Consider the following 26,709-nt stretch of genomic DNA (forward strand, 5'->3'; position numbering starts at 1 on the left):
TTAAACTGCTGTGATTGTAGAATTCGACAATTCTTAGGATCGGGAATTGAGTATTTGCCCAAAATTACTTCTGGAAGAAAAAGTGTGCTTCAACCCTTTCAAATATCAATTCTGTACAATTCCTTGTGGTTTCTGATACTTTTTAATGAAAACAAGATATTCTCCTTCTATAGTTATGGTTTCTTTAAAGCCAGTTCTAGCTCTTTGGTTTCCCCAGATACAATTCCTCTGTAATGGGATAGACAGACCAGTCCTCAGGGCTCTGCTTCTCCATACCCAGGCTGGCAGGGTAGGCAACAATAAAGCAATGGATCTTCCGGGGGGCCTCGCTGGAATTTACTTTCCAATCACACTGCTAGCAAAAGGCAAATGCAATCGCAAAACGCAAATAACAGATGTGGTATAATTGCATCAGGATATCAATTAAAGGCACCACAAATGCAGGAATACAGCGATATATTAGTAATCTCATCAGGGAGTTCTGCTTGCAACGCTTCTGCAGGTTATTTTGTCAGTGGCAGATGCCACATCTGGGGAGTGGGATGCGGGCAGGGGGGCTGTTGGTGGAGAATGGGTCCTCTAGGTTGGACTGAAAAAATCCTGTCAATTTTTCCATCATCTGGCCACAGAAATGAGCAATGGGAGAAGGTACATAAGTAGTAAAGCATATAACTTTCCCTTTGTGTCTCTCTTTTTGGCAAGGGGAAGGGGGGTGGTGGAATCTCAGATGTAAACCCACTGGTTAAGGCAGCATGATTCTATACTGTAGCAGAGGTCACTCGTTCCACTGCTGATAGGACGAAGGTGGGCACAGAGCTCTGCAAAATCAGACTTGCTCTTAAACAGCAATTCACATCCAAACAAGGGTATGGATCGAATTAACAAAATAGGCAAAAAAACACGACAGTGATGTATTGCCTATTAATTTAGTATAAAAAAAAATCCTTAATCTGCAATATATGCAAAAACAGCACTACAATCTTACTCCATTGTTAAATCAGTAAAGAGTTAACAGTAAAATAAAGCAGAAAGGTACAAATGTAAGTGACATTTTAGGGGGTGGGAAAGGAGGTGAAAAGAAGAGAAAAGGGAGCAGAAAGGTATCTATATTCAGCAGTAAGTGCATCACAAACATGTCAATTATTAAACTAGGAGGTTTATAAAACTAATAACTCGGAAGCCACTTGACTAAAATCAAGTCTGCTCCATTATGTTGCTACCCACAGCTGTTCTGTTTATTGGATCCAATTTCCTGTCCCTCATTTATACTTTTCAATCACTTCTTTTTCTGTGTGCCTACCTTCCTTTTAAAGACCTCGACTGATTCTGCAACTATGATCTCCTAGAACAGTGCTTTGGGCACTCGAAAATCCTTCCTAATGTGGTGTTCCAGAAATGGATCAGAATTCCAACTGAATTGGTCCAGCATTGTGTATAACTGCAGCAAGTTCTTTACCGTCATATTTTTTGTGATGAAGCCCAGCATCAACATAGCCTTTACCATAGCCAGCTTGCAGGTGTAACTGGTTTATGTACATGGACTCAAAAGTCCCTCTTTAAAAAAAAAAGAGAATATGGGAAACAGATTTTTAACCCACCCAAGTCAGTGATGGGACTAGAACCACAGTTCAAGTGGAAGTTAAACACCATGTGCCTTCATTCTGGTCTTTCAGCCACCCCTCTACCATTCCTTAAATATTATCATGGCTTCCATTTCAATTACCACTTCAGCAGTGTATTCCACAGTCTCACAATCCCAAAGTAAAAACATTTAAATGTTTCTCCTTTCTTGGTCCGGAACTCCCCGTATCTAATTTTGTTTCGATGCTTCATTGTCCCACATCCTTCAGTCATTGGTTTCGCCTGCCCTCCTCGCCCTTCCATCTAAAATATGAAAGCAACTGCGGCTGCAATTGTCACATCCACTCATGAGAAAGGGTAGTCTTGGGTGACATTCCCTCTTCCATTGTGGGTGGTAAGAGTGAGACAGCAACTGGCTAATCATTAAATAGGTGTCCCTGCACCCTGCGAATCAGTGGAGCACTAGTGTTGCATCATGACATGTCACTGGGTCATCTTCTATTTTAACAACTCTGGTGTGGTTAGCAGCTTATCTGGAGAAACCTGATGAATTAAAGAGCCTTGAATGTCCCCAATTACACAACAGCTAGTAATCTGGCTGAGACTAAATTCACTTCAGCTTAAAGACTTGCACAAGTAACAATCCTGACAAATTCTATATTGTTGTACTAACAAAAAAAAGGGCTACTGTACAATATAAGCCGTAAATACATTTCTTTCTCACACAGGCCTCCCAGCATACATATACCTGAGTAGCTTTATTTTGCACTGTGTGAGTAGTTGAATTGATTAACCTTCTATGAAACCTGATCATTAACTGCTCTTTATCACTAAGATTCCTATAGAAATAACACCACAGATTTCAGGTTGTCCGAATGGCACAGTACTATGAGATGCAACACCAAACTATTGAGATTAGGAAGTGTCCTGTGGTTAATGCCCAGAGTTAGCAGATTGTGCCAGGTCAGCAATGGGGTGTAACAACTGGTCTGGGAAGGGAAAATGAGACTTCAGTCAGTGCTCCTAATCCCAAATGCTGCTCAGTTACCCCAGCTGGTTAGCTCATATTTGGATACTGGGTAGACAGGGTTAAATTTGTCTGCTCCACAGGTAAACAGCCCAGGTCACTCAGTCTACACTCTCATATGAATGATGAATAAATCGGCTGCCAGCACCATATCTCAGGAGGGGGAAGTGAGAAAAAAGAGAGAGAGAGAGAGAGAGGTGAGGTGTAGGTATAAGAGAGAGAAAGGGTGGGGGTTGGTGGCAGAGGGGAAACAAGAATGGGGCTGAGAGTAGCAACAAAATAAATTTTCAATCTTCATACAGAATTTAGCCTCCTATCCAAGGACAGTGGTTATGCAGGTTTCCTACGCTTGCAACTGATATGCCAGTTACAACAAAAGGAAGACCATTTCATTACAGTAGGCTTTAGAATTAGAGACAGAACTTCAATTGTAAGCACATGCTGATTTGGATACAGCACAGCAAGAAGCAAACAGGATCTTAGTGTATCATTATCGGCAGCTTCTTCGAATAGAGTTGATTAGTATATACATACACTATTTCCAACTCTAGCACGTGCAAAAGCAGCAAGTTATTTTTTAAAAAGATCAGGGTTAATAAAACAAAAGCGTAACATCAGAAAGCCCACTCTACATGATTCACTTACAGGATCAGCTGGTGCAATGTTAGAATCAAACTGGGTCAGAGTTTGCGAGCTGGAGGAGCGTTCACTAAAAGTCTCCCACTGCTGGACAGACAGAGTAGAGACCAATCAGAATGAGAAAGGTCACACATCACAAAGCTTTTATAAAAGGTAATTTTGCAGAGAGAGTAAAATAGGAGAAGTTTCAAGTCAAGCATTTTAATTCACAACGCTTTTAACGGCTTGATGAGGTGGTACCCCTCCTGCTTCCCAGCATGCATTCAACTTATAAACAGAAATCAGTCCTCTAATTCACTAAGCTAAACAGGAATGTTGTACAGATGCGGGGGCTGGGTGTAGCGAAAATAAAAGTCCTCCATCCTGTTTGATAAAAGGCCCTCACTGCAAACAGGCCATTCCTATTCGGTCAAGTCCCTAGCAGATTTGTGGGAACCCACAACTTTGGTTAGTGAGAAAATGTTTAGATCTACACAGCTGGGTCCTCCTCTCTGTCTGTGAGTGAACGAGAGGGGCACAATTTGTATTCCTCTTGCACTAGCACGAGTCTGGAACGCTGGTGCAGAGTGTTTCGCTCGTGATCAAGTGTCAGACTTGGCATTCAGGGACACAAAGAATGTGCACACCCCACCCCCCCCCCGACTCAAACTCTACAGTGGCACAGAGAAAAGGCCGATAAGTAACCGAGCATTTTCTGGCCAGGCCACATGTTGAGAGTTTCCACAATGGTGCTGGGGCAAGACCAAATAGAAATCAATTGGAGGCTGAGCAAATGGAATGTTCCTGTTAGAGTGAGACTTGGCCAGATGGGATGGTGCAAGCAGGGCATTAAGATGGCAGGGGAGTGGGGCAAGGGATGGGGTTTTTTGCCTTTGTTTTAAGTCTCCCACTATTTTTAATGAGCTTGAAATCAGGCACGAGAAGTCTGCCCATCACAAAATGAGGGGCCCTGTTTTAAATGGCTAAGTCGGCTTCCAGTGACGCCAGAGTAGAACATGTAATTTTAACGGCGGGCCTGATTAAGGGCTGTATGGTCTAAACCCCATCAGCAGTAGCTGCTGGCAGTCAAGATTCAGGTCACAGCAGGCACAAGCAAGTTTAACCTTTTGAAGATTTTAAGAAGGTCCCTTAAAGGCCAGGAATGCTACTCCCGGCCCCAGAAGAGCCCCTTAGGCCCTTGGGCACATGGCAACATGCCACCCCCCCGCCACACCCTCAATTTCAGATTCCCAAACCTCCAATCTCCTTACTCACCTTGCCAGGGCTTTGGTTCCATGGATCGTGGCAGCGTCCCCACACCACACTCCCACCTTCCACCACAAACGTTAACTTCCAGCAATGTCACACCCATCGGCCGTGGATGGGAGTCAGCGCTGGGAAATATCAATGAAACCTAGGCATTAAGATATCCCCGGGCTTCGTGCTCCAGGAGTTTGCTGCCTGCTTCAGCCCCCACAACCCACCCCCATTTCCTGTCCTGAGTTAAAATTGGAGTTAAGCTATAGCAAAAAGGGGTTTTAAATTGGGATATTTGCACGGAGCGCTCTAAAGAATGGTTGTTGCAGCAAGATTTGAAATCAATGCATTTTCTAGTGAGCTTTGAGTTAGGGAACCTAATTCTACAAGTGTAGTTTATGCACCATGCAATGGCTATATGTATTAAATGATCAGTAATAGATGAGTTTCAAGGCAAAAAGAAAAATAACGTTCAGAATTTTGAATGCTCCAGCATCTGATTAAAATGTCAGAAGCATCTAGAGTTATAATAGAAGATGACTGCATTCAAAACAAAAAAGCACAACTGTATTCCCATTTTCAATCACCTCACACTTTCCCCTTCTACGCCTCAACATCTAGGAACTCAAACATGAGAGCAGTTGTTAAAAATCTCACCTACAGGGAGGAAAGACAACCTACCTAACAACAGTGTGCTGTGTCACATATGGAGGCAGTGGAGTTTCAGCTTCAGCTGACATTCGACTCCGCTGGCTTAACATGGAAGGAACTGACCGCACAGCAAAGAGCACTCTACCCTGTTGACTACAAAGTGGCACTAGCAACTTGCATTTCTATCGTGCCTTCAATGCAGTTAAATGTCCCAAGATGCTTCACAGGAGCAATAGCAAAGAAAATGTGACACTTGGGACAGGTGACTAAAATGGTCAGAGAGTCATAGAGGTCTACAGCACAGAGAAAGGCCCTTCAGCCCATCGAGTCTGCACCGGTCAAACAAGTACCTAACTATTCTAATCCCATTTTCCAGCACTCGACCCATAGCCTTGTATGCCATGGCATCGCAAGTGCACGTCCAAATAATTCTTAAATGTTATGAGGGTTTCTGCCTCTACCACCCTTTCAGACAGTGAGTTCCAGATTCCCACCACCCTCTGGGTGAAAAAATTCTTCCTCACATCCCCTCTAAACCTCCTGCCCCTTACCTTAAATCTATGCCCCCGGTTATTGATCCCTCCACCAAGGGGAAAAGTTCCACCCTGTCTACCCTATATATGCCCCTCATAATTTTATACACCTCACTCATGTCCCCCCACAATCTCCTCTGCTCCAGGGAAAATAACCCCAGTCTATCCAATCTCTCCTCATAACTAAAACTCTCCAGCTCCACTCTTTCTGGCGCAATCACATCCTTCCTATAATGCGGATTCCAGAACTGCACGCAATACTCTAGATGTGGCCTAACCAGTGTTTTATACAGTTCCAGCATAACCTCTCTGCTCTTATATTCTATGCCTCGGCTAATAAAGGCAAATATCCCAATCTGCCTTCTTAACCGCCTTATCTACCTGTCCCGTTACCTTAAGGGACTGGTGGACATGCACATCAAGGTCCCTCTGATCCTCGGTGCTTTCTAGGGTCCTACCATTCATCGTGTATTCCCCTGCCTTGTTTATCCTGCCCAAGTGCATCACCTCACACTTATCCGGATTAAATTCCATTTGCCACTGATTAGCCCATCTGACCAGCCCGTATGTATCCTCCTGTAATCTAAGGCCACCCTCCTCACTATTTACCACCCCACCAATTTTCGTGTCATCCACAAAATGGTCAATGCAGCAGATTTTTAAAGGAACCTCTTAGAGGAGGGAGATGGTACAAAGGTTTAGGAAATTCCAGAGCTTAGGACCTAGGCAGCTGAAGGTATGTCATCAAAATCAGGGATGGGCAATAGACCAGCAATGGAGGAGTTCAGAGATCTGAGAGAAGTTGCAGGGCTGGAGGAGGGCTAGAGTTAGGGAGGTCACAGAGGCTTTTGGGAACTAAGTAAGTAGAGAAAGAACATAATAAATGGGGGTAGGGGGTGTTGGCAGGCTGAGAATAAATAAAAGGAATTTGCGGAAATGAAAGCTTTTACAATCAGCCGCTACTATCACGGAAACCTGGCTGCTCCCCTATGAGCACAGACTACTCTTCACTGACCAAAGAATCCATTTTAAGAAACCAAGCCTGCCAGGTAAAGGTAATCCTTTCCCTGATATTTAGAGTGGTTGGTCCTGCTCTAGGTATCAGTAGGAGGCTTGATCAATGTACCCCTAGCTAATAAACAGAGAGATGGACAGAGGGAGAGAGAAAAAAAGGAATTATATTTCACCTGTTCAAGAATGCCCTTCTTCATTTACTCTCAACAGGCAATCATCAGGCGTCAGGACAGCTTCAATTAGTAGTTAAGTACAAGGACAATTTTGCTTTTAACATGCACAATCTAAGCACATTTAACAACTTTTACAAGGCTATGCTTTTGCATTCACTGCATATTTTTATATGCCCAGTAATTCAGCATATTACCAACTGGTTCAGACATTCCCCAAACACCCCACCACCTCTGTTTAATGTGCTGAATTTAAGTGTGTGACTGTGAATGAAAGGGAGCGTGACATATATTTTCCCCTTTTTCCAGCAAGGCTCAAGTCAAGAATATAGGAAACCAAAGTCCATTTAGCTCCATCACTTCTTAAACTCTCAAGTTCAAAACGCCCAACGTCAGAAGTGACCTTTCGAACAAATCATTTTACATTTGTGGAGTGTGTTTGGGGAAGAGGTAGAGGGAAGGGAATGTAACATCTTTATATACGGCCAACAATGGAGAGCTCAAACTTTGTGACAGAGTACCAAGTCATACTGATTGGAAAGGCACCAGATCCAAATTCCCACTCAATGCTGGGTTAGCCAAATCTTAGCCAGGGCTACAATGTTAACTTTAAAAAAGGGATTGGTGGGTCTGTAGTGGCTGCTACAAGCAGCCTCATTGCTGTCAGGTGAAGAGAGGAATGAACACACAAGGAAATCATCTGACAAAGTTTCCACCCCTGATGAATTTCCAGCTGTGTGTTCCACCATTGGGTCCTAGGATTAGACTGAACTGCAATGCTCCTAATGATCAAACAGTCCTCTAGTACTCTTATTTCAGGCTCATGTAAGAATGATCATTGGTACAAATTAGCACTGCCATGCCCAATCTTCAAAATGGAAGTCACTGCCTCCAAGAAAGAAACAGAGAGTGATGGGGAGGTGGGATAAGAGGAGCAAAAGAAACAAAATACATAAAACAAAACTGAAAATTGTATTTTGCACCAGACATAACCCATAAACTAGTAAATGCACAAGGCAAGTTGTGGCTATTTGGTCTGCAACTGGAATGGATTTCTGCAGCGTCATATGCCAAATAGCTTTATAACACAATACTACTTTAATTGAAAATAAACAAGTAATTTCTATATGCTTTTGTGCTTTAGTTTTGGGTAAGACACTTGCCTTGCAGTTCACCTCTCTGTTCTAATTACACGTCACATTGTATCCACCAATAATGAAAAGGAACATCTTGTCCGATTGCAAGAAATTGTGGATAACATGCAATAGGATGGATGCACAGCAATGGAATACAATAGAAACCAGTTACTAACCTCACTGCCCTGGTTCAGTTCTGGCCATGTCTGGTTTAGTGAGGGCATCGATGGCGATTTGCTAGGGGGCACCTCTGCTGGCGAGGTTGAGAAGCCAGTTTCAGAACCCCGGTCAGCAACTCCTAAAACAGAAGGTGGGCTATAATGAGAACTGTACAGCACTCATTTGCAAACAAGCCAAAGTAGGTACAGTATGAAGCAAATGAGCAACATCAAAGTTTAAGGATTAAAGTGATGACTTGTTCCAAAGAAGGTTTCACTTGATGATTCTTCCTCCAGCAACAGTTTAGGGAACAGACAAATGACCAGTGAGTGACCAGGCCATAGCTACTCTGAAATGGGATTACAGATGAAACAACATCCTAGCTTAGTGCAGTTACTCTTCTTTCCCTTTTGAAAATGGCTAAACTCCACTAGGTCCCTTTCCATAAACAGCACCACCAAGATTAGGAATTTGCATTCATAGAAAGTCATGGACTCAATCTAACACCCAATGGTCTCCAGATTGCATTAGCCCTCTGCAGCAAGATTTACCACTCACATTAAAAAAAAGTCTATACACACAGTTAGGAAATCATCACAAACCCTAAGCATTCCATTCCTGTTATTTTCCAGCTGCACTTTCAAGAGGACTCAAGGTTGACAATGAACCACAACGACGCCTTTGAGCAGTCAGGAAGTGGGCGACCTCCTGGAACCAAGAGTTTTAATGTCGGCTTTGCACAGTTAGTAACACTTGTGCCTACCAGAAGGTTGTGCACTTTCAGACGTCAGTAATGTACTTGAGTATCAGCCCGCATTAAGGAAATGCTGCATTGTTGATCTTTTAGATGAGAAGTTAAAGTGAAGCAAGGTCTACTCGATCAGGTGGGCATACAGGGTCCTATTTCATTATTTGAATAGCACAGTTCTATCGTTTCTTAGCTCATATTCAACCATCAAAAGAACAGACTGTCTAATCATTCATTAATTCGGTGTGGGAAGACTGCTGTGCATAACTGGCTGTTTGCCTACATAACAACGATTGCAATTCAGAATTAATTAATTGGTTGCGAAGTGCTTTAAGATGCCGAGAAAAAGATGCATTCAGTAAAAAGAGGATTTTTATTCACATTGCACTGTAATATGTCTCTTGGAAGCATCCCAAAGAGCCTCAGATCCAATTATTTTGGTGTGGTTACTGTGGCAGTCATTGTATATGCCAAAGTCCACAAACAGCAATGAAATGAGTGATCTGTAAATCTGTTCTCAGGTGGTGTTGGTTAAGGGAGCAATGTTGGTTACAATATAATGTGAACTCTTTAATTGCCTTCGAATAGTACCCATTTGGTGCTAAGTGTCCATTTGAAGTGACAGAATGCATAAGTGACTCAAAAATGTGAAAACTTTGATGTGCAGGTGGCTATCCTGTATGTTTGTACAAGTAGCATATACCTGGTCCAAAATGCATCATTTGTGGGGTTAGCAATTATGAAACAACTCGGTTAATTTTCCATAAGCCACCATTCCCTGATGCAATACCTCCTATCTGAAAATTTAAAGCATAAAAGAATCCAGGATTCTCTTAAGGTTAACTTGCAGGTTGAGTCGGTAGTTAGGAAGGCAAATGCAATGTTGGCATTTATTTTGAGAGGAATAGAATATAAAAGCAGGGATGTGCTGCTGAGGCTTTATAAGGCTCTGGTCAGACCACAGTTAGAATATTGAGAGCAATTTTGGGCCCCGTATCTCAGGAAGGATGTGCTGGCCCTGGAAAGGGTCCAGAGGAGGTTCACGAGAATGATCCCAGGAATGAAAGGCTTAACATATGAGGAACGTTTGAGGACTCTGGGTCTATACTCGGAGTTTAGAAGGATGAGGGGGGGATCTGATTGAAACTTACAGAATACTGAAAGGCCTGGATAGAGTGGACGTGGGGAAGATGTTTCCATTAGTAGGAGAGACTAGGACCCGAGGGCACAGCCTCAGAGTAAAGGGAAGACCTTTTAGAACAGAAGTGAGGAGAAACTTCTTTAGCCAGAGAGTGGTGAACCTATGGAATTCATTGCCACAGAAGGCTGTGGAGGCCAGGTCATTGAGGGTATTTAAGACCTTGATTGGTAAAGGGATCAAAGGTTACGGGGAGAAGGCAGGAGAATGGGGTTGAGAAACTTATCAGCCATGATTGAATGGCGGAGCAAATTTGATGGGCCGAACGGCCTAATTTCTGCTCCTATGTCTTATGGTCTAAAACTTTGTATGGGCTGACTGATAAAAATTACTACAAAAAGCCATATTTGGAATATTAGCTAAACGTAGTTTCAAAAACGTGGATCGTGGGTTAGGGGTCAGTATTCAGCTGTCTAATTGTACTCAGGCTACGGCTAGATTGATGAGCCAGTACAAGCAGCCTCATTGCTGTCAGGTGAAGAAAGGAAGAAACACACACAAGGAAATCATCTGATAAAGTTTCCACCACTGATGGATTTCCAGCTGTGTTCTCCTCAAAAACCACAAGTCATTACAAAACCGTTCAGTTTATCCTCGGTAATACTGAATGCCAACATCCAATGACAAACGTGGGCCGAAATACATCACATCTTAAAATCACACGGGACAGACAAAGCAGAAATTTAACTCCCTAGAATCATAACACTTATGCTATTAAATTAGGTTATAACAGCCAGAATGTCTCCCCACTGAAACCAAATATTTCTACATCCCAACTGTAACTTTTTATAACTCTGATTAGACGGGAAATCAAATGCTACTTACCTCCTGAATCATCAAGATCAATCAACTTTGGCATCAAACTTTCCGGTAGCTTTTCTGGCAAATCATAGCCATTTTTTCTGGCCACTACTAGGTGGAAGGCTGCACAAAACTCATCCAATGTCAATGCTCCATCTTTGTCAAAGTCTGACAGCTCCCTGAATCACAAAGCAAACATTGACAAATTCAACATTTCCCAAGTATTTGTTAGAAATCTCTTGTTCATTAAGGTGAGGGGGTTATAGTGTGTGGGAAATGAGATTCCACACCCCCTCCCATTTTGAGCACTCAAGCACCTCCCAAGTCAGTTTCTTAGAAACACCTCTCCTCTGCCTAACCCACTTATGTTTTCCCATTTCTCCACAGCCCCCATCCCACTGTGTGAGTGTAATTAATGTTGATTTAGGAACAATGCTGTACTGTGACAACTCTCTCTAGTAATTGGGTAAAAGTGCCCAAACATTTCCTGTTGGACAATAACAACCAAACGACATTCCAGTGTGGGCTGGATTTGAACCCACCTTTCAAATGTGAGAAGTCAGTACAATCTTTAAATACACAAATACTTTAGGGATTTGGAACACAGGAACTGCTAGATCGAGGTTCATATTCCCACAACCAGTGGTTTGGGAAGTAGAGATGCACAATGTTGTCTTAATTGAAGCTAACACTGGGAAGTTGTCTGAAAGACAGGAAGTGTGATGGGGAGTTCTGTGGTCGTGCTCTTTCCTTTTACTACCTCCCTAGGGTGTCTGGACAGAGAGCTACACTGTAGGTCTAGCTAAAGGTAGGCTCTCCATAGCAAACTGGAGACTAGTAATGCTAAAATCCAAAATCATAATTAGAGACTTTGGGAGGTAATCCACTCGTGGTAAAAATATTTGGACTTCGTGGCAGTGTATAAGGCAGTGATAATACAGTGATTAATCATAGTAATCAGTTAGTTTTCTAGACATCCAGTCATAATAATGAGAAAACCCTAGGGAAGGAGTACAAATTTTTTTTTTTTTTGGAGAATCATAGGTTCAAAGTCGTCTGTATCTCCCAATCATACTAAACTTAGCCCATGTCATGCCTTGTTGACTATATTCAAAAATGTTATTTCCTCAAAATTTATATTTGGATGAATCAATACTACTACCTCCTTTGTCTTCACAGACTGGACATTTTAGTCACAAAATAATCTTTCCACAGATTAGTTATGAATTTACCCACCTCCTAACAGAGCTAGTGTTCTCTGGTTCTACTCTTTTGGACAAGGTGAAACAATTTGCCCTGGTCTACCTCATCGGTTCCTTTTACAGCAGTCACATCACCTCTGAACCTTCTCTTTTCCAGTAAGAACATGCCCAATTTATACAGCTGCTCCTCATAATCTGATCCCTCCATCCCCTCAAATCAATCTGGCTGTTCTCTTCTGTATCCTTTCAATAGTTGTGAAGGAACATTTTTTTTTCATTCATGGGATGTGTGTGTCGCTGGCGTGGGCTTAGCATTTATTGCTCATCCCTAATTGTCCTTGAGGTGGTGGTGGTGAACCGCTGCAGTCCATGTGGTGTAGGTACACCCAGTGCTGTTAGGGAAGGAATTCTAGGATTTTGACCCAGCAACAATGAAGGAACAGCGATTTATTTCCAAGTCAGGATGGTGTTTGGCTTGAAGGGGAACTTCCAGGCGGTGGCGTTCCCATGTATCTGCTGCCCCTGTCCTTCCAAATGGTAGTGGTCATGGGTTTGAAAGGTGCTGTCTAGGGAGCCTTGGTAAGTCCCTGTAGTGCATCTTGTAGATGGTACACACTGCTGCCACTGTGCGTCAGTGGTGGAGCGAGTGAATGTTTATGGATGGGATGCCAATCAAGCGGGCTGCTTTGTCCTGAATGGTGTTGAGCTTCTTGAGTGTTGTTGGAGCTGCTCTCATCCAGGCAAGTGGGGAGTATTCCATCACACTCCTGACTTGTGCCTTGTAGATGGTGGACAGGCTTTGGAGAGTCAGGAGGTGAGTTACTCACCACAGGATTCCTAGCTGCAGGCCTGCTCTTGTAGCCACAGTATTTATATGGCTAGTCCAGTTCAATTTCTGGTCAATGGTAACCCCCAGGATGTTGGCAGTGGGGGGTTCAGCGATAGTAATTTCACTGACTGTCAAGGGGTGATGGTTAGATTCTACCTTGCTGGAGATGGTCATTGCTTGGCCCTTGTGTGGCACAAATGTTACTTGCCACTTGTAAGCCCTATGCCTGGATATTGTCCAGGTTTTGCTACATTTGGACATGGACTACTTCAGTAACAATTGCCAGGCTGAAAGAGATCATGACCCACTTCTATTCCCCTCATGCCAGCAAGATACGTGGACAGTATGAGTATTACATGCACAAGACTCGCCAATTGTAATATTTCATTCTCAAACAAATAATGGGAGGTGAAAGTGGTCTAGACCAGGTTTAATGGACCAAATGGCCTAAACCTGTTCTTATTTCTTATGATCTTTTCATGAATAGAGCAGAAAATCTATATGGGCATAGAACAAGCTGGTGATTAACAATGAGCCTTTTGCGTCCTACTGTCGTAGACTACTTTTAACTTTTTAGGGTGAAATTGTGGTAGTTGGGGGTAAGAAGGAGCTTAAAAACCCCAAGAGAGTGGGAATGTCACCAGTGAAAGTTCACAATACTGGCTCCCAAAATGGATTTAAAATGCAGCTAAATAGTTTTCTTAAAAGGGATAGATAAAGTGAGAAGTTGGGGCTAAGGTCAAACAAAAATCAGATGCACTGGTTTTGTTTCCTCTGCTAAAAATTAGATTTCTTTCAGTTTAACAAGCTAATTCTGTTGTAAGGGATGAGGATTAGGAATGAGAAAAAGCCACTTAAATTGTCTAAATGTGCCAGCATTCCTCCTGCACTGGTTACCTGCCCATATAGTTTTGGGTCATCAGTGAACATTACTATTAGAAGTATCCAACTCCACACTATGAAAAGAGTGAACAGCAGGGGACCCAGAACAGAGCTCCACTTGTCACTGATATTCAGAAAGGTCTTGTGGTGCAGCGGTAGTGTCCCTACCTCTGGGACAGAAGCTCCAGGTTCAAGTCCCACTTCAGGACTTGTGAACGCACCTTCCGTGGCCATTATTGCAGCAGAACAGGTTGAGTAACCTGTAAATCCTTCCAACATGCCTGATGGCAGGCGTTAAAGAAGGTGAGTGTTTCCTGGTCAGTCAAACCACTGCAGTACTTTGCCAAGCATAATCATGGACGAAGCCCATGGTTGCCAACACCCTCAAAGGGCATGGTACCAGGAGGAGGAGTGGCCAGTAAACTTTGTGCTTCAATGGTGAGCGGATTTTCAATCTAGTTAGCTAATTCACCATAAATTCTATGAGCTTTAAACTGTAAAAGCCTTACCTGTGGAACTTCAATTTAAGGATTCAAGTCATTTATGGCCAATTTGCTTTTAAAAGCATCTTTAGTTGAACACTGGACATAAAAAAGTCCAAATATTTTTGTCATGAAGTGATCCCAATGTCTCTCATTAAGATTATGAATTTCAGAATTAAACAAACTAATCTCTAGTTTGATATGGAGTTGTTACAATTAGGTAGACAATTGTCCATCACCAGGAAAATCCTACAGTGTAGCCTTTCTATAGATACTCTATAAAAAATTCTGAAAAGAAAGAGACTACAAGCAGTATTCTGCAGAGAGCATACTCTCCACATCACACTTCCTGTCTTTCAGAAAGTTTCTCAGTGCTTAGTTCAATGAAGTTATATTGTGAGTCTCTGCCCCCCTCCCAAGCCGCTGGTTATGGGAATGTTTGAAAGTGTCACACACTATGAATATCAATCATACCACATCAATACTTACCAAATATGAGAAAGCTCCAGAATTGGGAGTTTGGATTTTGTAAAAAATTCTTTAGCTGCAGATCCTGTAAGAAGAGAGCAAGTTGGTAACAGACTTGGTAAGAATTTTTTCAATGACTCACAACAAAATGCACTTTGTTCCTTTTTAGGATTGCTCATTAAGAAGGCGGGGGGTGGTTTGTGGCACCGTGGGTAGCGTCCCTACCCCTGGGCCAGAAACTCTGGGTTCCAGTCCCACTTCAGGACTTGATGCCCACGGAAGATGCACACATAATGTGGCCAAACAGGTCTATTATCAGCCGGTAAATACTTCCAATACACCTAATGGCAGGTGTAAGAGCAGGAGCATTTCCTGGTCAGCCATACAGCAGAAGGCAAAGCAAACCACTGCAGTACTTAGCCAAGCATAATCCAATGGAAGGGCATGGTGCCTGGAGGAGCAGGATTGCTCATGCGTCACCATAAAATATTGAAGATGTAGAAGCGAAGGATGTGGTGGCCTTGAGGCTGAAAGAAATTTCATTCTGATTTGGGTAACCTGAGGAGCTCCCTTTTCTGGTTTCATAGTTTAGCTGTGCATTGCTTACTGCCTCCAGTATTTGCTCTGATCTCCAGAATCTATACCATTTCTCATACCAAGGTAGCAGGCTGCACATCCGCTTGTACCCACTTGCTAACAGCACTTAGAAATTGGTCTCCAATAGTCCTGTAAGTGCAGACCAGGGTAGCGAGGGCAAGATCTTCCTTGCCTCACTCAGTGCTTCAGCATAAGTGACTAAAGGACCTCCTGACGGAGGGAATTTTCTCTCCTACTTTACCCCTTCACATGTTCTCTTGCTGATTTACATTCTTTGGGGTCAAATTATAGTTTTTCTTTACTCGGTTCAAATCTTATGTCAAAACATGAATTTGGTTCGTTACTTCTGGTCAATTTATGACAAAACAGCGGTTAATCTGGACGAGTTCTAAGAGAATATGCTCAAAAGGAATGTGAGCAATGTCAGACAATAGATCATTGCTGAATTTTACTTTGTCAGAGCCTATCATTCCAGCATGCAGCTGGCAGTTCATATCTGTGTCATCTCCAAGCGAGGAAGATGAGAGTATGAATCACTCAATAACATCTTGGACCATTTTGCACTCAGTTAAAGACCGGGGCAGAAATTTTAATTCGGCGGGCGCGCGCCTGACCCACTCGAGCGTGAAATGACGCGCGTTAGTTCGGTCGGTGGGCGCGCACCAGAGCCCTGCGGCATGCCCGCCGACAATTACAAGGCCTGTTAAAGGTCATTAAGTAATCAATGAAGCTAAACTTGTCACTGCCCGTCCAACCTAATGGTTGGCGGGGCAGGCGAATAGGCATTTTTTTTTTTGGAAGCCTCATCCACGGGCGGGATGAGGTTTCTAAAAGCAAATAATAATAAAATAAATACTTTAGAAATTTTTCATTAATAACATGTCCCTGCTCATGTGACAAAGTCACATGAGGGGACCTGTTTCATTACATTTTTTCCCCCCCATTTCTCTTCATCTCCCTGAGGCAGCTCTGTGCCTCAGGGAGGTTATGAAGTGCGTGTGTGTGTGAAGGTCGAGCCCCCGCCTGACTCGCACTCCTCCCCCTGCCCGCACAGGCAGAGCTGATCACTGCCACTGGTGTTTTACACTGGGCGGTTCCTAACTGGCCTGCCAGTGTGAAATTGCGGCGTGGCGCTGATTGCGGGCGGCAGTTGGCTTCCCAAAATTCTGCCCCCGGTGATTATTTAAAGAAAATCCAATACTCGGAACAGCTACCTGCCATTTTGTTTCAGATAGGATCCTGGTGTTTCTGCATATTTTTAAAATCTAAGCATTTTTGGGTTTAAAAAAAAAATTTCACCCATACATGACTTCAAAACTACTTGCCCTGGCTTTTTCTCTAGCCTCTTTCTGTAATTACCCTGCATCTCAAATTGCATACTCTGCTGTACCAAACCTGGTCAACTGTGCACTTACTCCCTGTAACTTCCACTTCGCAATCAGTGGCAGAGCCTTCAACCATTACGCTCTTGCAAAGTGGAACCCTCTACTTAAACCTACATTTCCCTGTATTCAAAAACCTCCTCAAAACCAGTTGACAGTTTCTTGCCCACTTTTGCCTGTTATCTACCCCCACCTACGTGAATCACCTTACAAGTGTGGGCATTTGCTGTTGTCCACCCTTCTAGTTGTTACAATGAAAGTATCTCCATCTTGTTTATCTGCCCACCTGACTACCTTTGGAGCCTCTTCCTCCAGTTACCCATTCATGCATTAGAATCTACTTTTTAAAAAATCTGTTCATGGGATGTGGGCGTCACTGGCTGGGCCAGCATTTGTTGCCCATCCCTAATTGCACTGAGTGGCTTGCTAGGCCATTACTGTGGACAGATTTCCTTCTCCAAAAGGACATTAGTGAACCAGATGGGTTTTAGTTCCAGATTTTTAAAAAAAAGCTGAATTCAAATTTCACCACCTGCCGTGGTGGGATTCGAACCCAGGTCCCCAGAGCATTACCCTCTGCAGAGTACTAGTCCAGGGACAATACTACTACTTCACCACCTCCCCTTCAGTAGTCCTTTCCTTCCTACTGTTGCCTGACCGCCCACAGTTACAGAGACACAAATCTACTCTTCCTTCGCATACATAACTCCTATTTCTTCATTATTAAATGATTTATATTCCAATCAAGATAAACATCAGAATTCATTGCAAATTACTTTATTTTAAGCTGTGCTGTACATAACATGAGTAACATGACCTTCATTGTAAACGTAAGCTTGGGGATTATAAATCTTTTCACTTTGACATTATAAATATTGCGATCAAATTATGCCCATTCATTCCTAAACAGAAGTAAATAAATGAATTTAGTGACATAAGATGCAACTATGTCTTGACTTTAATCATACTGCAGCTACAGTATAATTGAAGTGCCTAATTATTCAATTAAACAATTTATTTTATTTGCAATACAAATGTTATGAGTAATTCCAAGAGTGAATTGGGTAGCATGGAATAATCCCAATATTTTAATTACAGGCTCTTAAATATTCTACATTTGGTTTCAGATAAACTAAATGTGATTCAAGGTTAGTCACCATTAGATGTAGCTTTACAGGAAACAATGACAGGCGGCTAATGCACATAACCACATCCACCGACATTCAACGTGCTTCAGCTTGGTGTTTTGTTGGTGCCATTGTCAGCATTCAGAATTACCTGGGTCAAAGATTGCTTGGTAGCAAAACGAGCATCTCTTTGAATTGTTAATGTGCGAGAATCCAATTGGTGGGATCATTGCTGATGGCTGAACCATCAATGGGTATGCTTGAATGGAATCCAGGTGTTTAAAACATGGACAAAAAAGAAAGATGATAATTGGGCGGGGGTGAGGCATGTGGGTTGAACACCAGCAAATGTGGTAAATTTAATTGGAAATATAAGAGATTGGTCAAAGCCATACCACAGAGGTTTTGGGATTATAAAGGTAACGTATGCATTATACAAAACATTTATTTTTTAAAAAGTTACAGTCCACAATGGGGGCAACATGCAGACTGTACTGCATTAAACTATTGTTCTAGCTTGCTGAATCTTGCATGGCTTGGTCAAAGGAAGGGAGTGTGCATGTCTTATTTTATGCATCTCTTCATATGACTTCTGAGAGGCGGCCCTATGAAGGATAAGTTCAGGTGACTTTCACCCTGTATTTCATGTCCCTGGGATTCTGGCATTCAGACACTGGCTCCTTTCCGGGAAACTGTCTGCCTTTTTCATCCGATACAAAGGGCAGTTCAGTCAAATAGTCACTCAACTGGTGAAGTTATGAAGAGATTGCAAATTACTTGGCACTGTGAATCACTTGGAGCTTATGTGAAAAGATTACTGCATAAAATAATTGAGGCAGAAGAGGTCATCGGCCATTATACATGAACTACACTGTGTTATATACAGCAACACCAACATCCATTTAGAACCATAGAAAAGTTACAGCACAGAAGGAGGCCATTCGGCCCCTCTTGTCCATGCCAGCCCAAGGACACCCAGGTGCCCTTTCTAATCCCACCTTTCTGCAACCAGCCCATAGCCCTGCAGCTTACAGCACACAAGGTGCAGATCCAGGTACGTTTTAAAAGAGTTTAGAGTTTCTGCCTCTACCACCAACTTGGGCAGTGAATTCCAGACACCCACTACTCTCTGCGTAAAAAAGTTCTTCCTCATGTTCCCCTACACCTTCTGCCACTTATTTTGAATCTATATCCCCTGGTTCTAGAATTCTCCACCAAGGGAAACAATTTTATCCTGTCCACTCTGTCTATTCCCCTCAATTTTGTACACCTCAATCAAGTCACCTCTCAGCCTTCTTTGTTCTAAGGAAAATAACCCCAACCTATCCGATCTCTCCTCATAGCTACACTTTTCTAACCCTGGCAACATTCTTGTAAACCTCCTCTGCACTCTCTCCAGAGCTATTACGTCCTTCCTGTAATGTGGTGACCAGAACTGTACACAATACTCCAGTTGTGGCCTCACCAGTGTTTTATACAATTCCAACATTATATCATTACTTTTATATTCTATAACTCTGCCAATGAAGGAGAGCATTCCATATGCCTTCTTTACAACCTTGTCTACTTGAACTGCTGCCTTCAGGGATCTGTGTACTTGTACACCAAGATCTCTCACTTCATCTACCCCTCTTAGTATATTCCCATTTATTGTGTAATCCCTGTAACTGTTTGACTTCCCTAAATGTATGACCTCACACTTCTCTATGTTAAAATCCATCTGCCACTTTACCGCCCACTCCACCAACCCATCTATATCGTTTTGGAGATTATGTCTATCCTCTACACTATCCACTACTCGGCCAATCTTTGTGTCATCTGCAAATTTCCCAATCGTGCTCCCCCAACGTTCACGTCCAAATTGTTAGTATATAACACAAACAGCAAGGGTCCCAACACCGAGCCCTGTGGAACACCACTTGAGACAACTTTCCATTCGCAAGGGCATCTATCAACCATTATCCTATGTTTCCTGTTACAAAGCTAACCTTTTATCCAGTTTGCCACATTACCCTGAATCCCATGGGCTTTTACTTTCCTGACCAATCTGCCATGTGGGACCTTGTCAAATGCCTTGCTAAAAGCCATGTACACTACATCCACTACACAACCTTCATCAACCCTTGTCACTTCCTCAAAGAATTCAATTAAATTTGTGAGGCAAGACCTTCCTTTAACAAATCCATGCTCACCATCCCTAACTAGTCCATGCCTTTTCACATGACAGTTAATCCTATCTCTCAGGATTGATTCTACTAATTTGCTCACCACCGATGTAAGACTAACTGGCCTATAATTGTTTGGCATTTCCTTTGATCCCTTTTTAAACAATGGAACTACGTTTGCATTTCTCCAGTCCTCCGGTACCTCCCCTGTATCTAGTGAAGATTGGAAAATCATCCTCAGAGCATCTGCTATCTCCCCCCTGACTTCCTTCAGCAGCCTCGGAAACAATCCATCTGGCCCTGGTGACTTATCAACTTTCAAGGATTTCAACCCCTCGAGTACTTCCTCTCTCTTTATGACTATCCCGTCCAATATCTCGCAGTGTTCCTCCTGGACTACGACATCGACATTCTCCCTTTCCTTTGTAAACACGGAGACAAAATATTCATTCATAACCCTTCCCACAGCCTCTGCATCTACACACAAGTTTCCATCTTCATCTCTGATAGGTCCTACTTTTTCCTTAACTAACCTTTTAGCATTAATGTATTGGTAAAACATCTTTGGGTTATCTTTAACTTTACTTGCTAATCTTTTTTCATGCCCTCTCTTTGATTTCCTTTTTTACTTCGTCCCTGCACTTCCTATATTCGTCTAGACTATTTGCAGTGCTTAGTTCTTTGTGCCTATCGTACGCTTTCTTTTTCTGTTTGATCTTCCCCTGTATTCCTCTAGACAACCAGGGGGTCCAGATTTGGCAGTACCACTCTTATTTTTGTAGGGGACATGTCTACTTTGTATAATTGGGATCTCGCCTTTTAGTGCTTCCCACTGGTTTTCCACTGTTTTATCCTCCAGCAGTGCTGTCCAGTCCACCTCAGCCAAGTCCCTTCGCATTTCTGCAAAATTTGCCTTCCCCCAGTTCAAGACTTTTGCTCCTGCCTTATCTCTGTCCTTTTCCATGGTAATGCTAAATCTAACTGAATTGTGATCACTGTCCCCGATATGGTCACCAACTGTCACTTCACCCACTTGCCCTTCTTCGTTCCCCAAGACTAGGTCTAGAATTGCATCTCCTCTCGTTGCGTTTGTCACTAATTGGTTGAAAAATTTTTCCTGGGCACACTGCATGAATTTTTCTCCCTCAGTGCCCCTTATATTGTTTGAATCCCAGTTGATATTAGGATAGTTGAAGTCTCCTACTATTATTGCCCTCTTGTTCTTACAAGCAGAATTTTGCCTACATATTTGTTCTTCTATCTCCCTTTCACTATTTGGGGGTCTGCAGTATACTCCCAGTAGTGTGACTGCCCCCTTTTTATTTCTAAGCTCAATCCATAAAGCCTCGTTTGTTGACCCATTTAGTATATCATCCCTTCTCACAACTGGAATTGATTCTAGAACCATTAGTGCTACCCCCCCCTCTCTTTTTTACCTCCTACTCCATCGTGTTTGAAGTCTCTATAACCAGGGATATTAAGCTACCAGTTTTGTCCCTCCTTTAGCCAGGTCTCCGTTATAGCAATGACATCCTGCTGCCATGTGTCTACCTGATCCCTTAACTCATCTACCTTGTTTGTAATACTCCTTGCATTGAAGTATAAACAGTTTAACTCCGTCAATTTCCCTTGCTGGACACTTTGTAAACTTTGCTTCTCCTGTAACTCCATGTCTATCACAATGTCCCTAGCTAATGTTCTACCTCCATTTTTCTGATCTGCATCTGACCTATCCGATCCTACTCCTGGGATCCCCATCCCCCTGCCACACTAGTTTAAATACTCCCCAACAGAACTAGCAAAAGCCCCCGCAAGGACACTAGTCCCAGCTCTGCCTGGGTGCAGCCCGTCCGGTTTGTACAGGTCCCACCTTCCCCAGAATCGGTCCCAGTGCCTCAAGAATCTGAATCCCTCCCGGCTACACCATCTCTCCAGCCACGTGTTCATTTGGTCTATCTTAGCTCTGTGCGCGCGCACACACAGTATCAGAATGGGAAAATTGCTTGATGTGGCTTTCTCCTTGCTTACGCTTAAAAGATAGTGCCACTTTATTTAGAAGCAGTTATTTTTCTCTTGTGTCACATCCAGCCCTTCTTTTCAGGTTTTAATGCAGAATACATTTTCAAAATCAGCAAGATCTTCACATTCGTCTATCAAAACTGGCAGTAGTAAACAATATTATGTTGATACCCAGAAGTGGTTAATATGTAGCTCTTTCTGCAGGAATTGTAGCGTTCCTATTTTCCGTACTTCTGCTATGCATGTTCAGATGACCAAAGGTCAAGTGTCTCATTAACAGTTAGTGATAGTTTAACATAGATCTCCCATTACTTACCAGTAGATCTGTTTCTGCGGTTGGTAAATTAGCACAATGGACGGTGAACAATATCTTTCTTAAATCTTAGCTGCAGTTGCATCCCTCGTGTGTATTAACAGGCTGCCTGATTGCCCGCACACATTCCACAGCCCACTTAATGCATTACTTGGTATTTTGCTTGGGGGGGGGGGTGGGGTGGGGAGGAGAGAGCATGGGGGCAGCTAAAAAGCTTTATTGCCAACTAAGAAGTCCAGATCTAGGAAAGTCTTTGTTCGACCTCCAGTGGCAGGGTTGGGGTGGAGGGGAGAATGACATTTGGATACCATATTGTTTTGAAACATAAAAGGAACTCAAGATTTTGAGATTTTCTACCTAAAATTGACGCCAACAATCCAAGCAGCAAATTTTAAACTGAGGCCGCAGTCACTGAACTTACGAATGAGGAGGAGTAGGCCACTCGGCCCCACTCTTGCCATTCAAAATGATCCTAGCTGATCTGACTGTAGCCTCAACTCCACATTCCCACCTCCCCCAATAACCTTTCGCCTCCTTTTTTAAAATCAAGAATCTATCTGCCTCCTCTTAAAACATTCAAAGGCACTGCTTCCACCACCTTTTGAGGAACAGAGTGTTCCAAAGACACAGGAGCCCCAGAGGAAAACACTTCTCATCTGTCTTAAATGGGCGACCCCTTATTTTTAAACAGTGAGCCCTCATTCTAGATGCTCCCACAAGAGGAAAAAAATCCATGCCAATCTTGACCCTGTCAAGGCCACTCAGGATCTTATGTTTCAATCAAGTCGTTTCTTACTCTTCTAAACTCCAGCGGATACAAGTCTAGCCTGTCCAAATTTCCTCATAAGACAACCCGCTCTTTCCAGGTAGCTGTCTAGTAAACTTTCTCTGAACTGCTTCCAATGCTTTTACATCGTTCCTTAAATAAGGAGACCAATACGGTGCACAGTATTCCAGATGTGGTCGCACCAGTGCCCCGTGGAGCTGAAACATAACCTCCCTACCTTTGTATTCAACTCCCCTCACAATAAACCATACCATTCTTTTAGCTTTCCTAATTACTTGCTGGTACCTACATACTGACCTTTTGAGATTCATGCACTAGGACACCCAGATCCCTCTGAATCTCTCACTGTTTGGGTAACATGCTTCCCTTTTTATTCTTCCTGCCAAAATAGACAATTTCACATTTGCCCACATTATACTCCATTTGCCAGGTCTTTGTCCACTCACTTAACCTATCTATATCCCTTTGTAGCTTCCCTGTGTCCTCTTCATAACTCACCTTCCGGCCTATCTTGGTGTCATCAGAAAATTTAGCAACTCCATCTAAGTCATTTATATAAATTGTAACAAGTTGAGGCCTCAGCACCGATCCCTGTGGCACACCACTTGTTACGTCTTGCCAACCAGAAAATGACCCATTTATGCCTACTCTGTTTCCTGTTAGCTAGCCAATCTTCTATCCATGCCAATATGTTACCTCCTACACCACGAGCTTTTATTTTCTGTAACAGCCATTGAGGTGGCACTTTATCAAATGCCTTCTGGAAATCTAAGTTCAGTACATCCACCGCACATGTTACTTCTTCAAAGAACTCCAAAAAATTGGTCAAACATGATTTCCCTTTCACAAAACCATGTCGACTCTGCCTGACTGCCTAGATTTTTTCGAAGTGCCCTGCTATAACGTCTTTAATAATAGTTTCTAACATTTTCCCTATGACAGATGTTAAGCTAACTGGCCTGTAGTTTCTGCTTTCTGTCTCCCCTCCCTTTTTGAATAAAGAAGTCATTTTCCAATCTAATGGAACCTTCCCCAAATCTAGGGAATTTTGGAAAATTAAAACCAACGCATCAATTATCTCACTTGCTACTTCTTTTAAGACCCTAGGATGAAGTCCATTAGGACCCGTCAGCCTGCAGTTCCAACAACTTGCTCAGTACCACTTCCTTGGTGATTGTAATTTTCATGAATTTTACCCTCCCTTCCATTCCCTGATTTACAGCTATTTCTAGGATGTTACTTGCATCCTCTATAGTGAAGACCAATGCAAAATACCTGTTCAATTAATTTGCCATCTCCTTATTTTCATTATTATTATTGTTGTTGTAGCTCGCCAGGCCATTGCACCTTCGATTAAAGGCCATGAAAATACTGCCCCCTTGCATGTATTTAAACTCACATGAAATATGCTAGTGATGCAACACCAATGATGAGCTTTTTTCTAATACTGCCTGACCTGCTTTGCACACCTAGCAATTTTAACTTCAAAATCATCAGCATGTGCGCTAAGCTCACTTCTACTGTTCAAAACAGTGAGCATTTTTGCTAACTTTTGAATTGTGCTAGGTTTATCCTTACATTGATAAACAGTGGGATAACTTTGCAAAATGCCGGTAGAATTAATTGTATCAAATATCATCATAAAACATTGTTCAGCAGCAAATGTGCTTCTTAACGATAACACAGGAATATGATGAATTCAACAGACGGTCTTTGTGATATATTGCTGCTGTTATGGCAGCAGCAACTTACAAGATGGAGCCGAGTGGTTCCTTCTGAGGAAGCAAAATAGCTAGAAAGGATTGCAATCTACTTTAACTTTTACACTTCTTGGAAACTGTGAATTCATTTGTCAACGACTACTGATGAAGCCCCAGGGAGGAAAAAAAAAGTATTTCAATTAACTGAAGTTAAACAAAAGTTTAATGGCGACACTTCATCTCTAATGCAGAGATTATACAATTACTTCAGCAGGAAGTTGCAAAGGCTGGACACACAACTGCAAACATACCTGGAATAAAGCCATTCAAATCTGGTTGAATGTTTTTAAACTGGTTAATATAATATTGTCTCTGCTCATCTGTAATCTTCCAAGGATCATCGTAACCACTAGACTGTCTGCGAATTTCCATGGCATTTGTAGCGGATGCCACGGTCCTGACTGTTGTATGCTCCTGCAAAAACAATCACAAGGTGAGCATCATTTCGAGCCGCAGATCAAACTCTTGTCCGACATGGGACAATAATAGAGTCTGACTTAACCAATCTGACATGCTGGCTGAACCGAATCAAGAACGTGACTCGACAGCCTGACTCAGCAAGTCAAAGTTAACGTTTCCCTTTAAATGATGTATGCAAGGTCAGGGTTTCAGGTGCTAAGTTTTATTGCTACTAGAGATCTGAAAGATCCAGCCCTATTCATAGGGAAAACAAGATCTCTAACTTGTTGGGGCATTAAGTTTATATAAAGGGAAAACCAAATTATCTACAAATGTCTTATTTAGGTAGTGGACAAAAATATACTTGTGGCTGCAAACCTTTACCTTTCCTTTAGAAGAAAGGAATAATTAGGTCAATAAAAACAATTTGCTGGTAACTCAAGAATGCGATTTTGCAGTATTCGTCTGGAAACTCATTGCTGTAATTTTCATAACAGTACAGAGAGCTGGACCATTAATCCAGTGAATGCTACTAAGTCAATTTTAGAATTGGAATTTTAGCGTGGGGGGGGGGAATAGGTCATTCAGATTCATATGATAAAGTGTCATCGGACTTCCACCCATCCTGTACGCTCACGACTGAATCCCTGAACCCTGGGTTTGCTTCTTAAAGCAACACAGCAGGTGCTAGCATGAAATTCTTCTCTCCCTCTCCCCCGCTTCCCATCTGGTGTTCAAAAAGTGCCCACGTGTCCTCAATCAGTACAATTTATCGTGTAATTGACAGAAAACACCAACTTCAGTGGGTACAGCAAATAGCTTTCACAATGTGCTAAGGCTCTTTCCTTACCTGAATGGAGGCCGGGTGCATTGCAGGAAGCGTGCTGCTAGGGGGAGTGTCAGTGAAACTCACCCAGTTCTCTTGGTTGGGAGGGGGAGAGTGGGCAGGCCACATTCCATCCCCAGCAGCTGATCCTAGAATGCAAGAAGGACAAAAATGACATTGAAGAGCAAGATCTGAAGAAATTATATAGTAAATTATAGGAATAAAGTGAAAGCCTAGTGTAATCAAATGAAAGATTTCAAAAGTATACAAAGAGGTCAATCTTGCTCGAGAAAATAAGCAGAACAGCAGATATCATGAACAGCTGTGCAGGATCGGCATGCTGGGAACATACTGAATGCAGAGTTCAATATCACCTTCATGAATCATACATTTGTGTTAATTTCACAGAAATCAAGCACCACCCCTTTTTAATAATGGCAACCATTGCTATTAATTGCTTCACACCACGAGGCCACTGGTTTGTGGTTTTCACCAACCAAGCTGTAGCTAGTAAAAATTCCGGAATCCACTGCAATAAAGATGTAATTTGAGTCAGTGCCTCTGCCCCCAACATAAAC

At 42.5% G+C, this 26,709-nt stretch overlaps 1 protein-coding gene across 5 annotated transcripts in view; it reads right to left on the minus strand.

Moving 5' to 3' along the window:
* Positions 1 to 26,709, minus strand: part of reps1 (RALBP1 associated Eps domain containing 1) — a 61,267-nt gene that overhangs the window by 13,423 nt on the left and 21,135 nt on the right. For 2 of the 5 annotated variants that reach the window (XM_078557471.1, XM_078557467.1), the window contains exons 4-9: positions 26,156 to 26,280; positions 25,158 to 25,320; positions 14,778 to 14,841; positions 10,918 to 11,072; positions 8,164 to 8,285; positions 3,254 to 3,334 (exon numbers count right to left, since the gene is read on the minus strand). In XM_078557471.1, coding sequence (XP_078413597.1) covers positions 3,254 to 3,334; positions 8,164 to 8,285; positions 10,918 to 11,072; positions 14,778 to 14,841; positions 25,158 to 25,320; positions 26,156 to 26,280 — 710 coding nt within the window. The remainder of the gene's footprint in view (positions 1 to 3,253; positions 3,335 to 8,163; positions 8,286 to 10,917; positions 11,073 to 14,777; positions 14,842 to 25,157; positions 25,321 to 26,155; positions 26,281 to 26,709) is intronic. The other 3 variants (XM_078557469.1, XM_078557468.1, XM_078557470.1) reach the window with 3 other exon arrangements.

This window comes from Cetorhinus maximus, chromosome 14, assembly GCF_964194155.1.
Source record: "Cetorhinus maximus chromosome 14, sCetMax3.hap1.1, whole genome shotgun sequence".
Lineage (NCBI taxonomy): Eukaryota > Metazoa > Chordata > Chondrichthyes > Lamniformes > Cetorhinidae > Cetorhinus > Cetorhinus maximus.